The 15,114-nt window shown below is 41.8% G+C and overlaps 1 protein-coding gene and 1 pseudogene across 1 annotated transcript in view; one reads left to right on the top strand and one right to left on the bottom strand.

The window, feature by feature from the left end:
- Positions 1 to 4,150: 4,150 nt before the first annotated feature.
- Positions 4,151 to 11,766, bottom strand: LOC121928989 (annotated as a pseudogene).
- A 232-nt stretch (positions 11,767 to 11,998) lies between these two features.
- Positions 11,999 to 15,114, top strand: part of PARS2 (prolyl-tRNA synthetase 2, mitochondrial) — an 8,576-nt gene continuing 5,460 nt past the window's right edge. Inside the window, exon 1 of the mRNA XM_042462606.1 lies at positions 11,999 to 12,025. Coding sequence (XP_042318540.1) covers positions 11,999 to 12,025 — 27 coding nt within the window. The remainder of the gene's footprint in view (positions 12,026 to 15,114) is intronic.

The raw sequence follows: 15,114 nt of genomic DNA, 5'->3' as shown, positions 1-15,114 counted from the left end.
GGGGGGAGAGGCCGGGTTGCTGCTCCTGGATGGCTCCAGGACGCACCCGGCCTTTCTCCTGGCAGTGGCGGCGCCGCAGAGAGGAGGAGGCCGCGCCTGGGGCCTTTCGGCCCCCTCTCCGCCGCCGGCGCCTGCACCTCGATGCAGGGGCCGAGTGGCACACTGGAGGCAAGAGGCCTCCAGCCCACCACCCGGCCCTTGACAGAGTGCTGGGGCGGCGGGGCGGCGGGAGTGGGGGCCGAAGAGGCTTGGGCGCTGGTGCTCCGCTGCCGCCGCCGCAGAAGGGCGGGGCGGTGGCAGGCTGGGCTTCTTGCCTCCAAAACCCCACACCCGCCTTCCCCCGGCTCGCTGCGTGAGGCGGCCGGGAGCAGCGACGGGGTAGCGGTGACGAAAAGGTAAATAGGAGGGAGGGAAGGAAAAGAGTTGAGGGGAGGGAGGGAAGTTGTCCCAATGGCAGCACGCTGGCACGCGCGCCGCATTGGGGACAACTCCGGATTGACATGCGCATTTGCTCAATCCGCGCATGGCAACTCCGCATATAAGGAGACAACTGTAGTTATAATTTAAAGATGCTTACAACTCAACAAGACATTTTCGACATGAAATAACATCGGAAACCCCAGAAGCTTGGAAGAGAGACACTGTTACTGGTCAGCTATTTCTTTTGTTGTCCTCTCTAGTGTCTCTACCGACTCCATTGCTGTAGCTGCATTCACAGCTTACTCTATAAGACCTTTCCAACACGGTATTTAAAGATTTAGCAAGCTCCTAAGGTCAAAACTGTTAAGGTATTTAAAAGGGGGAAAAATGTTCAGATGTGCAATGTCTGCAGAAGCTAGAGTGGCTACGCTGGAGGTCCAAGCAAGCAGCCGAATGCTCAGGTCATTGTGCTGAACAGCCACATAAGTAAATTAAATTGATATTTCATCAGATGAAGAGGGGGAGGAATTGGAGGTCCATGTGCATAGCAACTTGTACAGGAAGAGGTGTGCTAAGTGGTGGCCTCATGGCAATTGTGTATATAAGGCCCAACCACTGTTTATCTTGTGGGGGATAGGGGGTGTGACGTTGGTGTGAGTTGTATAATGGTGTTTAGCTTGTGTTTTTGGACTAAGAACAAATAAAGCCCTCTTAGGGAGTGGAATCCTGGAGAGTGCTTGTTTTCTTTGATCTGGCATCTGTGTTCTCCAGGCACTCTTCCAAGCCGGAGGCTTGTTTTGAAGCTGCGCTCTGACCCCGTGGGGGAGAGATAACCAACGTCTGTCTTCATCCATTCAACTTGGACCAGATTCATCAACAAGTATCAACAAAAAATGGCCTTGCGGGCACACAAAAGCAACAGCACTCTAGTTGTTTGCTTTCATGGCGTACTCAACATCCGCTCATGTAAGCTTTCTATGGCTTCTCATTCCTGACAGATCTTGGAGAGATAGAGCAGAAAGATGCAGGGGCACATCTCACATGGTCACATGTATAAGCAAACACTAGGTGTTGTGTTATGTGCCTCCAAGTCATTTTGGAGTTATGAGTTTTGCTGCATAAAAAAGAGATAAATTCGTTTTCTCCCTGGGAATTTTTGCCTGGTCCTCAACAAATGTGTACTTTCATTTTAAAAAACTGATGTGGTTTGCAAGGGGAAAACGGTACAGGCTTCCCAATAAACCATACAACAAAAAAGTTGCATGAATATTATTTTTTGCTATTTTAACAGATAAATATAAGACCCAAAGAGAGCAACAGGAAATACAAACTTATCCCTGAAATCACTGGGTGAATGTGCCATCATGCAAGGTCTATTATAGGATAAAAGGGGGAGGGGGGGAGTAATGATTGCCTTAAGCTTCGAGAACATTAAGGATACAAATGCAAGATAATAATATTGGTTTCAGAATAATAAAACAAAATGGCAATATGTTAAAAATTTCAAAGGCCTTTAAAAGAAATTTTAGACAACAAATCTTGAAAATTCAGTTTTGAATAAACACTCTAACAATGCTTAGAAAGAAAAAGAAGACTTTATTAAAAATTGGGATGTCCTGTTAAACTCTTAATAAAAACTAAGGCCACGGCTAATGCTAAAATAAGGTTACTTCAAAAGTTTTATACTATGATTTAATTTAAAATTCGTATAAAAGCTATTTGGAACAAGATGAGTACTCAAACAGAACACTGCTATTCCTAAAATTTAATGAATATAAAAATAAAACAGCGCTATTAGGAAATAGATTTTGTGTATCTTTTTGGGTCCCTTGAGAAAGTATTTTTGATGGGCTCCTGCTACAAAAATTAACTGAAACAGAAAGGGTGCAGCTTCATGCTGAAAGCCAATAATCCTTCCCTTTTTTGTGCGAAGGTTCCTTTTTTCTTTGTGTTAAACACTCCAGTCAGGATAGCATAACTCTTCCTGATTAACTGTAAAAAGATAGAAAAGTTAAGTATAGGGGTCTTGCATGTTAAAAAAAAAAAACCTTGTTTATCAGTCAAAGTTAAGGATCCTTTCCAGCAGTCTGAGAGAGTCTAAATACTGAAATTTGCCATTAAAACGTAAGGTAATTACAAGATCACTTGGCAAATTCATACTTAGAGATTAAATAACAAGGCAATCGATTATCATAGAAATAAAAACAGTTTAACCAGGGTAGGCAAAACCTTTTTGAGCGGGGGGCCGGTTGCTGTTCCCTCAGCAAATGGGGAGGCCGACCGGGGCGGAGCTTCAACCCTCCAGGGGTGGGCTGCAATCCGGGGTGGAGCCGCATGGTGGGGCGAGCGTGCCACCCCCGGGTCCAGGCCTCCTCCTCTTTGCCGGCTGATGGTGCCCCAGGCCCCGTCCAGTGGCCAGGAAAGAGCCGGCGGGGGGCCGCAGCAGAGGCTCTCCCCTCTTTGCTGGGCCCTGACGGGGCCCCAGGCCCCGCCTGAGCCGCAAAAAAAGCCAGCGGGGGCCACCAGCGCTGGAGGCCTCCTCCTCTTGAGCCCCTTTTGCGTCGCTGTGTGGGCCCGCCCAGAGGCCCGCTGCCACCGCCGGAGCCCCTCCTGGAGGGCCCCAGCGACGGCACGGGCTCCCCAGAGGGTCGCTGCCGCACGCCGGAAACCCTCTTGGGGGCCTCAGTGACAGCACGGGCTCTTGGAGGGCCACAGCGAAGGCAACGGCATCCCAGAGGCCCCGCTGCCGCGTTGGAGCCCGTTTGAGGGCTCCGGCTGGCCGCAGCGGGCCTCTGCGAAGTCCGCCCGACCTTTCTTATGGTTCGCTGGACTTCGTCTCTAGGCCGCCACCATTTTGTTTTCCAAAATGGCAACGAAAGTCGGCGAGATTCGTTCGCCATTTTGGAAAACAAAATGGTGGAGCCAGGAAACGCCACATAGCCGGCGGGCCGGGGAAGGCAGGGGCCGGCGGAACGCTCCAGGGCCGGTGCAGCCCATGGGTTGCCGGCCCCTGGTTTACCCATACCAAAACACCACAAATTATAACTCTTACATGTAAAATAGAAAAATTGTCCTTTTTTAATTTACATCATACTTCTTTACAATTCATTTACTGAATTTATTCCTGCCTTTCTCCAAGATGGTATTCAATAAATTCTGAGTACTGTATGTATCTATCACGATATTCAGTTCCTTTTGAGCCCATAATGTATACTGGTTTTTACTGATTCATTATACAGTAGCCCCTCCGTTTTTGCAGGGGATCTGTTGCAGATCCCCCTCCCAAAACAGAAATTGCCAGTATCAAATCCATTAGCTTGAATGGCGCGTGCACGCCATGGGCCCACTCACATTTTATCCTCTCCATTGCCGCCTGTTAAGGCGAGGGACACGGATTCAACGCACAAACAAAAGGGTGATGGTATAGTTAATACTGAAATATTTTCCTTGTTATTTCTGTGACAATTATCGATTCAACAACAAGGAAATTCCACCCCTTTCATTATAAAATAGAAAAGAAACAAAATGTTTCTTTTGCAAATAAACAAAATGAACTCATGTTTCTATAAACATATCCCAAGAATCAATCCAAAAAGGGTGGAATTTGATACACCTTCCTATCAGGCATGTTACCATTCACATTTTCTAAAAGGCAGTGTTGCAACATGAATTGAAACTCATTACAAGGATAGTAAATCCATGCACCTAATTTTTTTAACAAACTATAAGACTAGGGACACAAACACTTTTTTAGGACTTATCTCCTATCCCCATCCTTATCAAATTCTTAACAATCATCGCCCGGGGTTCTTCTCCAGTCATGTTTTTCCCCACAGTTCTCTAGCTAACACGGCGCAGGTTTCTCAAGCTTTTATTTTTACCTTAATCATCATCCCAAACAATTTAAATGCCTTGAGTATTTCTCTATGTGGATCTCTGTCAAGTATCCAGTCAGTCACTAAAATGAAAAAATATCAAATCTATCATCTCTATACAGGCATTTTTGTTCTTTCAGTATTGTTATGCACAAAATCACTCTAACTTTCTTCCTAAACTCTTGGCCTTCTGACTCTCATAGAGTGTTCCACAACAAATGTGCTTGAAAAAATTTGTTGGCACATGCATGGATTATACTCCATAGAGCACGGCATGGAAATCCTGCAACCTTTAGTTGTTGTTGGGCTGCAATTCTCCGCAGCCCTTTTTATTTTATTCCGTAGTAAGGAATCCTGGGGAGAGCAGTTTCACATCCTTTACAAGGCTGAATGCTCTTTATTCCTACTCACAGGAAAATGAATATATTGAACATCTAACAGGAGGAACAAAAAGGTAGATGAGTGCTCATTACTGCAGAAAGCCTCTCTTTTGCTCATTCTGTAGCGCAACAGAAAAAGACACAGCATCCTGGTGCAGAAGTTTGTAAAATACTAAACCACAACAGAGGTGTAATTATTTTTCCACATTTGGATTTTTGAACAGAAAATAATGTCTATAAAGTTTAAAATACAAACAACCAAGTTTTTTAAAAAATTAAAAACAAAAAAACATGCTTGCGAAACGTTTGCCTTACTCCTTTTATTTCATTCATAATCACACTGGGATAGGAAGAACAAGCAAAAATTGTCAGCCTAAATTCTAGCGGTTGGGGAAATTCTGATAGTTCTCTTTTTCAAAAGAAAACTTAATGTTGTAAATTAAAAAAGATTTTGTCTGACTTTTAGAAAGACAACTTACACCTCTAGTTACTATTATGTCAATTTTCTTCAATACTGTTAAGTCTACCACCCACCAACTTCATTAAAATTTCAAAGTGATTTTTCACTTCCTTCCCGATCATATCTTTAAGTATCTTTGTACGTCTGCTTTTTTCACATCAAAACCTAAAGCTTCATGCCACCTTTTGGGAAAAGCAGAAATTCACATTTCAGATTTAGCATATAAAGTTTTCACACCAAACTCACGTAAGTACAAGATGTCTTTGAATGTGGGAGACTGGTATAAATACAGTGGTTCCTTGTTATACGCTGGGGTTTAGTTCCAAGATCCCCCATGGCTAACAAAACCTGTGTATGCAGTGCCCCGTGTCATATGTGGCGCCCTATACGTGGCTTTCAGCATATGTTATGGGGTGGTGCTGCCGCACACTGCACAAGCCTCTTTACTTTCAATGGGGTTCGAAACATACGCGCTTTTTTTTACGCGGGGGTGGTCTGGAATGGTCCCCCACATAAAAAAGGGTGGAGTGTACTCAAGTCCCATTAAATTTAATGACATAGCAAAATGGTGTCCCTTATAAAAAATGGACAATCACGTTTTTATATTGAATTTATCTTTTTTGAAACATTTCAACCGTGGTGCTTGAATCCGTGTAAAAAAAATCCTGTATAAGAAGGGGCCCACTGTAATCTAAAAAGACCCTACATGATCTTTAAAAAATCTGCCCAGCATCATCATCTAATTGTTGAACTATGATTAACTCAACATTATATTAAAAATCCATTTATTTATGTAGCTCAGATATTTTGCAGATATAAAAGATGTATGAACTGTAAAGACATGACCTTCAAAGATAAACATTTCTGAAAGTCTGCCACTTTTTCCCCAAAGCTATGAGGGCTGATATAGAAAGTAGGTTAAATAAAAACTAATAATGCAGACTGGTTATAAAACAACCCACTAGACTATTAAAACGGTTACTCTACAACAAATCCAGCACAGATTCTTATAACAATAATAATAATATAATATAATAATAATCATAATAATAATATAATTTGTTATTGGTAAATTTACAGCGCTTTAATACAAGGTTTAATAATATAAATCATATAATAATCATTATTACCCTATTCAAAGATCTAGTCTTGAACACAATTAGTAGCTAATAGCAAGTAAGCTAATTTGCTTCCAACAGTTGGGTACTCATTTTCGCGACCTCGGAGGTGCTGCAAGCCTGCGCTCGAGCTTTGGCCCTTTTGCGGTCTTGAACTGCAACCTTTGTGTGCGTAGTGCATGCTGAGTACGGTTGATCGTCATAGTCATTTAGAGCGGACCACAAGGGTCACTTTGTCAACCTCCTCCATGCAGGACTAAAACACAACTAACCACCCTATTGTTTTATACCATCCAACCTTCGTTTAGGTTCTTCAAAAAACGATCGAGTCCACCCCAAAGCAGCCCATTCGACTGTTGAAAAGCTTTTACTGTAAGTTCTTCCTAATGTTTAGGTAGAATCTGTTTTATTTGAATTCATTGGTTTGTGTTCTAGTCTCTGGAGCAGGGGAAAACAAGCTGACTCCATCTTCAACATGCCATCCCTTCAGATATTTAAAGATAGCTATCATATCACCTCTTACTCCTCTCTGACCTAAACCCACCTTACTCCATAAGTCATTCCTCCCAGAGTTTGGTTTCCAGACCTTTGATCATCTTGGCTGCCCTTCTCTAGACATGTTGCAGCTTGTCAATATCTTTCTTGAACTGTGGTTCCCAGAAATGGACACAGGAGAGGATAAGCCAAAGCCAATTTGTCTCTCAGCAGCCTAGACTGAATGGTCCAATTCCCTTCTCTGCTCTACAGCGTGATGGAATCAAGAGCAACCAGATGTGCTCCCCTTCAGCCATCCAATGAAGCATCGGCCAACTTCACTGCAATGGGATTTGCCAGTAGCTGGCCAGCAATCCATGCCATAATCACCACCAATTTGTCTTAATCTAACACTTTCTATATGGGTCTGTCCTTGCTAAGTGTTCAGAAACTATAGCTAGTGCAAAACAGCTAGTAGAGCCACACTTCTGTCCAGTGTACATTATACAGATCATAAAATACACTCCTTCTCTGCCTCCCAGTTTGTTTCTGAACACAATTCAAGGTGCTGATTCTAACCTTGAAAGCCCTGAATAGCTGGAGCCAAGAGGTCTGAAAAACCACCTCCTCTCATATAAATCTGTTGAGAATTTGGAGCTGTGATCAGGGATCACAGCCTAGAATGACAACCCATAAAAAAGTAAAATAATGAATTAAACACATTTCCCATTTCTGATGGATAAGTGGAGGATATTCAACAACTGAGCAAAGCAGCTTTCAAAATGTGACATCTGAACAGCTCATTATCACCACTCAGGGAATGGGCTGGCTAATCCACACACAGCTCACATACTACCGTTTGAGAACCTAGAGCCATTTGTGTTAACTAACATTTTCTGCTGGAGGCATGTCGGGGACTCTCTTGGGATCCTTTTAACCATGCAAGCATTGCTTCCGAACTGCCTAGCGAGTAGCACTAACACACCTAAAAGATGAATGAAAGTTGAACTCTACTTGCTTTACTGCTGATGGGATGAATGAAGGTGCTCACAGACTTGACTGTTAGCCATCTTTGTTCTATATATATAGAATTATTTCTTGTTTACCAACATTTCCAAAGAAATGTGATTCCTAAAAGGAACCCCCAAATAAGGACACAACAGGGTGAAAATATATACCTAAAATTCCTTATCTTTAGATAGTAAAATATGGTATCAGATTAATTATTTGCATGATTACAAATCCATAGTATTTTCAAAGCCCTTCTGCAAACAAATAACATTTAGAAAAAAACAGTTTCCACTTCTGCAAATTTTAAGATACGCTGCAGAAAAAGAACAGCTCTGTGAAAGAGACAGGTCAGCAATCAGGAGGATTTGGCATCCAAGCCACTTTTTGACAAAAACTAGCAGTGGGAAAACTTGGAGCTATAACTTTTTGAAAATCAGAATATTTATTATATAAAGACTACAGTCACAAGAGCTGCCATGAAATCAGATCCTTCAAATTGACCACGCTGAGAATTGTACTTCAAGACAACCACTAAAGATATTCACAATAAGCTGAAGAGCCACATAACACAACTAAGAAGTTTTATGACAAATGTAAGCTGTGGTGTTATGCTATTTTTCTTTCTTTCTAAACCATGGCTTCCTCTGACATCTAGAAACTCCTCTATGCATATGAACACCATATATTCCAGTATTTACTCTGAAGCGGTTCTGCCTTCCAGCTTCTTCATACATGACAGAAATAAGACATTAAAAGATCAAATTCAAAAGCTGATGCAATGTGGTAGCTACAATGTCAGCTAAAACCAAATTCAAGTCTCACTTCACAACATAAAAGCCATATTCTCTCAATTTCAGCCTCTTCTATAACATGTGAATAACAACAACAGGGGAATAGTACTGACCTATCTTATTAGGAAAATTATTGAGTAAGTGCACATGAAGCACTTTTAACATCCAAGAAATGCTACAGCATACTATTAATGTATACTCTTTCCCCTTAAAATATTGCCACATGAGCCTTTCAGGCTTGTACAATAAGTAGTCTCTCAGTACCACACATATCTTCCCATATCAGTTGCCATGCCTTATGTAAGAACAAGACTGAGACTGTCTACAAAGCAGAGCTGTTAGACTGGTGTAGTGTCTTTTGGACATCTGTTCTAGCTTCTGTGCTGAGCTGTTTAGCCTCCAAGCTTGTGCTTGAGGCTGACTGCTAGTCTCTTTTCCTCCTTAGGCAGAAAATACTGTTGACTGCACAAAATAAAGGCTGGGACCTACTCCTTTTGTTGAGAGCCAGTTTAGGTGCTAGACTCTGGAGACTAGGGTTCAATTCCCCGCTTGGCCATGAAACCCACTGGGTGACCTTGGGCAAGTCACATGCTCTCAGCCTCAGGAGAAGGCAATGGGAAACCTCCTCTGAACAAATCTTGCCAAGAAAACCCCATAATAGGTTCAACTTCAGGTTGCCGTAAGTTGGAAACAACTTGAAGGCACACAACGATAAAAATAAGCTTATTTTGCTTATTTCTACCTAGAGGGAGGCACAAGTAATTCCTATGCTTTCAGTGTCAACTAATGCCATGTCCTCTATAGCATATACTGTGACCTTTAGTCTTTTTTATTCATTTGGGCACTATTAAGACTAATTGTCCAGGAACTAGAAGAGGTGTGGACTAATACCAGGGATATTATCGAGGAGCAATCCAAAATGACTATATCTGTAGCCAAAAAGAAAGGCAAGCAACACACAAAACAAAGCCCTGTTATAAAAACCAGTGGAAAGAAAAAGAAATCAGAAGAAGGCTAAGACTTGGAAGGGCAATTATAAGGGAAATGGACAGGATCCTTAAGAGTAAAGATACCAAATTTAGTCTCATCCAAGTCACAGTCTTTCCAATTTCTATATATGTTTATGAAAGCTGGACAGTGAGGAAAGCTGTTAGGAAAAGCTAGCTCCTTTGAAATGCAATGCTTGAGGAGAGTTCTGTGGAGATCATGCACTGCTAAAAAGACAAACAAATGGTTCTGAGAACAAATCAAGCCTGAATTCTCCCAGAAGCCAAAATGAATATACTTAGGCTATCACACTAAGGGCCTGAACAGACAGGCCCAAATAAAGCTCCTTTGAGTCACTTGGGAGGTATGCTGTTTAAATGACACCTGCATCTTAAGAGGCCAGAAGCTGTGCCAAAGCTGTGCTCCAGTCCTTAGGGCTTCTGGCCTCTTAGGACGCATGCAGCAATTAAACAGCATACCTCCAAAGTAACCTGAAGCAGCTTTATTTTGGCCTGTCTGTTCGGGTCCTAAGTTCAAATCAACAGGAAAGAGGAAGACTGACTCAGTGACGGAAGTCACAGCCCTAAGCTTGCAAAACCTTGCAGGGCTGTTGATGAATGAGACTCTTGGAGGTCTTTCATTCAGAAAGTCACCATACGCTGGAGCCAATTTGATGGCAAATAGCAGTAGAATTAGAAACAGTTTTATAAATTATAGTCTTTGTCCATGTATATTACAAATCAAGATGGAGACACACTGTATTGCAAAAGAGGGGTCCCTGTGGAGATGCAAATGGACTTTAAATTTCCTGGACTTTGAAAATCTCCCTATTGCCACATGGCTAAAAGGAGGAAGGCCTGCAAAAGATATCCTCCCCAGCATAACATCTTCACTAAGGACTGAAACAACATGCAGGCATCTGACTAATATCTCCAATTGGTTTTTTCCCCCTCTACTGTTCAGTTTGTAACATCTTGTCTCATGGAGCTTCGAAAGCTTGCAACAAGTATATTGTGCATTTCGGTTGGCCAATAAAGATATCACTGGTGGATTTTTGTTTGTATTTGTTAAATGGTCAACACAACTACCCCTGAATGTTTACAAACCAACCACTTCACTGGACATTTCTCACTTCTAAAACTGTTAAAAAAATTACCACCTAATACAAACAATGTACATTTGAAAACACAGCCTCATTACCATGACTGGCTTATATACATACACACACACACACACACACACACACACACACACACTATATTGCAAACCAAAACCATTACAAAGCGAAACGTCGGACTTTAAAAGAAAGTTAATTGCCTTCAGTTCATGGTAATCTATAGCTTTGTCTTTATCTGTGTCAAACAGCTCAAAAGCGTCTTTGATCTCCTGCTTCTGTTCTTCGGTTAAGTCTCTCCTTTTCTTCCTCTTGTTCTTTTCAACAGCAAACTCTGCTCTGCAAAATAAAGACAATATGTATCATTCATTACAGAAAGTACCACGTGATTATTACTATTATTGTTGTTGTTATTATTATATTTACTCCTATCCTGTCTTTTTCCTCAGTTCAGGACTTAAACCCCATAACGAACTCCAACTCCCAGAATTCCATAGCCTTGAGCCAGAAAAGAGTTAAAGCGCTACCAAACCGGTTTATTTCTCCAGTGTGGATGCTGCCAGAAAGAAAGAGCGCGAGGAGGGGAGGGAAACCACTGTGTTGCCATAGCAACAGGAAACCGTCGATACCAACCTCGATACCAAATTCATCCTCCTCCTCCTCCTCGCCCCTCCCCTCAAACCGGAGAGACAAGGACGAGGCTGCGAGTCTCCGGTACTTTCTGACCACCGGAACCAGAGCTCCCACAACAAACAGTCCTGCCTTTGAATTGAGGAGCTCCCCCTCCTCAGCCTCAGCCAAACAATGCGGCGTCCCTCTTCAGAGATCACCCGCCATTGGCCCTCGAGGTAGCGTTCCTCCCGCCTCTTTGTCTACGGCGCGTTTCGATAGGCTGAAGCCCTTGTCAATCAGGATGAAGAGGCGTTCTACTCCCCCTCCCTCAACTGGTCTTGAAATCATAATGCTAACCGCGCGCAAGAACGTTAACCCGCCAGGCACTGCGCGGCGCCTGATGACGTCACAGTGGCCCCTGTCGCGGCGCAGAATGATGACGCAAAAAGAGCAGCGTTTTCTATTGACTGCTCAGCCTTAGCAACCCATTGTTTGGGCCATGGCCAAGTCACACTCTCTCAGCCTCTGAGGCAAAGGCAAACTCCTCTCTGAAGAAATCTTGCCAAGAAAACCTTGTGATTGGTTCATTATAAATGAGAGGCTGCATAAAAAAGTTGACACCGTTTTTAACCGCCCTGGTTTCTGGGAATTGTAGTTTGTTGAGACACCAGAGCTCTCTTGAGCGAGAAAAGGGCTAAATAGCTCACAAAACTACAAGTCCCACAATTTCCATAGCATTCAGACGCAGCAGTTAAAATGGTGTCAAACTGGATCGTTTCTGCAGTAAGGAGACTTGAAAGCACACAACAACCACAACCACAACAAAACAAATGAAGCCCACTAGTTGACTGTCCAGCTGCAGTCACACACATATAAATAAAATTCAAAAGACATAGCCCTGTTAGTCTGGAAAATTAATATATTACACTCATCCCTCCATATTTGCAGCTTTGATATTTATGGATTTGATTATTCACGGCTTTGATTAATATGTTCTTTCTAGGAATATCTAGGTCCTCCAGTGCAACTCTATGGTCAACTTTAAAAGTTGCACCGAAAGACTTAGAGATTTCTGGAGAGAACACTCCACTAGGCCTTTGTAGCTCCTCCAGGGCAATTCTACGGTCAATGTCTGTCAGACTTTGACCACAAAGTTGTACTGGAGGACCTAGAGATTCCTAGAGAGGAGTCCTCTCAGGTAAAAACATGGTGTTTTTGTTACAGTATTTGCGGTTTTTCCCTATTCATGGGGGGTCTTGTGCCCCTAAACCTAGTGAATATGGAGGGACAAGTGTATTTATTTGTAGCACCTTTGAAACTAACTGTAAGAAAGACGTTGGCAGCATGCTGCAGAGATAATCCAGTGTGACACCGCATTAACTGCTGGTGTCAAACCGGATTATTTCCACAGTGCGGATGCTGCCTGATGAGAGGAGGGAAAAAATATGGCAGCATGAGCTTTCCTAGGCTTGAGTTTACTTATTAGTAGGAAGGAGAGCTGAAGTCTATGAAAGCAAATGGGGGGAAAACATTTTCCAAATTTTTCCTCAGGCCTTCACATCTCTACCACTGAGAGAAGGTTGAATCTCTCACACAGGAGTAGGCAACCTGCGGCCCGCGGGCCGGATGAGGCCCGGCGAGGCCTTGGGACCGGCCCCAGCCCAGTCCTGCTGCTGATTGCTGCCGGGGCCTTTGGCGTCTTGCGCAAGGGGCATGGTGGGGCAATTGTCTATAGAAGCCTCAGAAACATGCATTTATCTTAATTTTAAAAAAAAAAATCAGCAATTTTTTTCGAGTGTCCTCCATTTTTTTTTAAAAAGTGTCTTCCACTTGAAAATTTTGTCCTACATTTGTCCCGGTTTATTTATTTATTTAATTTTTAAAAAATTATTTAATTATTTATTTTTTGGCTTCGGCCCCCCAGTTGTCTGAGGGACAGCAACCCGGCCCCCGGCTCAAAAGGGTTGCCTACCCCTGCTCTCACAGGACTACAGTTCCCAGAATCCCACAGCACACTGAGCCTTGCCAGTTCAAGGGGCGTCCTAAAACAGATCATTTTTGCAGTGCTGAGGCAGCCTCAACAGCTGGCCTCAAAAAGGTCCAGAACACACTGCAGAAATAATCCAAGTCTGAGACTGTTTTAACTGCCCTGGCTCAGTGCTAGGGAATTCTGGGAATCTCTATATACTACACACACCCACCACCACACACACACACACACCCACATATATATATACACGTTTAAATATATGTATGGTTGAGTGGTTCTAGTTGTGTTATGTAGTATGTGTCCTGTAGGTATGTGTAATTGTGTTGTACTGTATATGTGTTTAATGATAATAAAATGTTTTATATGTGTGTGTATCTTTATTAGGATATATGATAAACAAAATGTTCATATTATATATATGTTTTATATGTAGATTATGATAAAATGTTTACTATATATATTAATGATAATAAAATGTTCAATATATATTTTATAATTATAGAGATATGATATAATAAAATGTCTTATATATATAATTTTATATATAGATATATGATATAAAAAATGTTCTATAATATATATATAATATATTGTATTGAATTTTCCATAATTACATCACATACAGAGAACAAAAAATTTCTTCTTCGTTCTAATGTTAAAAAACAAAGTAAAGCTTTTCTTGACTTTAAACTGATCAGCTTGGTTTTAAGTAATTATATATATCTCTCTTTTATAGTAGATATAATATAAAATGTTTGTTTATATGCCAAACAATGATAAAATTCTCTCTCTCTCTCTATATATATATATATATATTTAATATATAGATATATGATATAAAATATTATATCAATTATATATCCTATATTAATATCTGATATATATTTTAGCAAGGCTGGTGGCCATCTGTCAGGGGTGCTTTCATTGAGAGTTCCTGCATGGCAGAATGAAGTTGGACTGGATGGCCCTTGTGGTCTCTTCCAACTCTATGTTCTATGATGGAAAAAAATCATCGTTTATAGTTCAGAGGTGTGGGTGAGTCCTGGAAAAGGGGATGTCTGGTCTCCCTGGATTAGACACACCTCTGTAACTATAAAACAATGACTTTTTCCCCATAATCTGTTTCCCTTTCTCTCATATCCTGTATGCATTATAGAATGCCAATATGGGAAGAAATTTTATATTTGTTCAGTGTTGGAGAGGAGAAGGGATCTGTTACACATCCAGCTGGTCAATGAGGGTTGGAGACACTGGTGGAGTGAAACTACTTTTTGTTAAAGTGTTGTAACAGCGTGTAACTAGAAAGTGTAAAAGAGAAATTCCTTTCTCCTTTCCTTATTCCACCACCACCCTAACAAAGTCCCAGAGTGTGAAAGGAGAGATTAAAAAATTTTAAGAAGAAAACTGTCTTAATTTAGGCAAGAATTGGGATACGTCGGTGTAGTGGTGTGGACATTGGACTTGAAACTCTGGAGACTAGGGTTCGAAATCCTGGCTCATGCCATGTAACTCACTGGGTGACCTTGGCAAGTCACACTCTCTCTCGCCTCAAGATGCAAAGGCAAACCCCCTCTGAAGAAACTTGAGAGAAGAAAACTCCATGTAGGATCGCCTAAGGGTCGCCATAAATTGTAAACTACTTGAAGGCTCACAACATCAATAGCAGTGCTATGTTGTCTCGTAACTAGTTGCTGATATTGAGGTAACAGTGAAGTATGTGTGAAATTCATATGGTGTGATGCAAGCTGTACACTTACTTTGTGAGCTGCACATGTCTATTTCTTGACTGTATCTGTGTTTGGAGATGATGGAAGCTGATAAAGGTCTCTTAGACTGTTTCAAACAGTTGTAGAGCAATTTGGGAGCCAGGGTGGTGTAGTGG

This window comes from Sceloporus undulatus, chromosome 4 (genome assembly GCF_019175285.1).
Source record: "Sceloporus undulatus isolate JIND9_A2432 ecotype Alabama chromosome 4, SceUnd_v1.1, whole genome shotgun sequence".
Lineage (NCBI taxonomy): Eukaryota > Metazoa > Chordata > Lepidosauria > Squamata > Phrynosomatidae > Sceloporus > Sceloporus undulatus.
The sequence above is the reverse complement of the archived record's forward strand: the minus strand, read 5'-3'. Positions and strand labels throughout refer to the sequence as shown.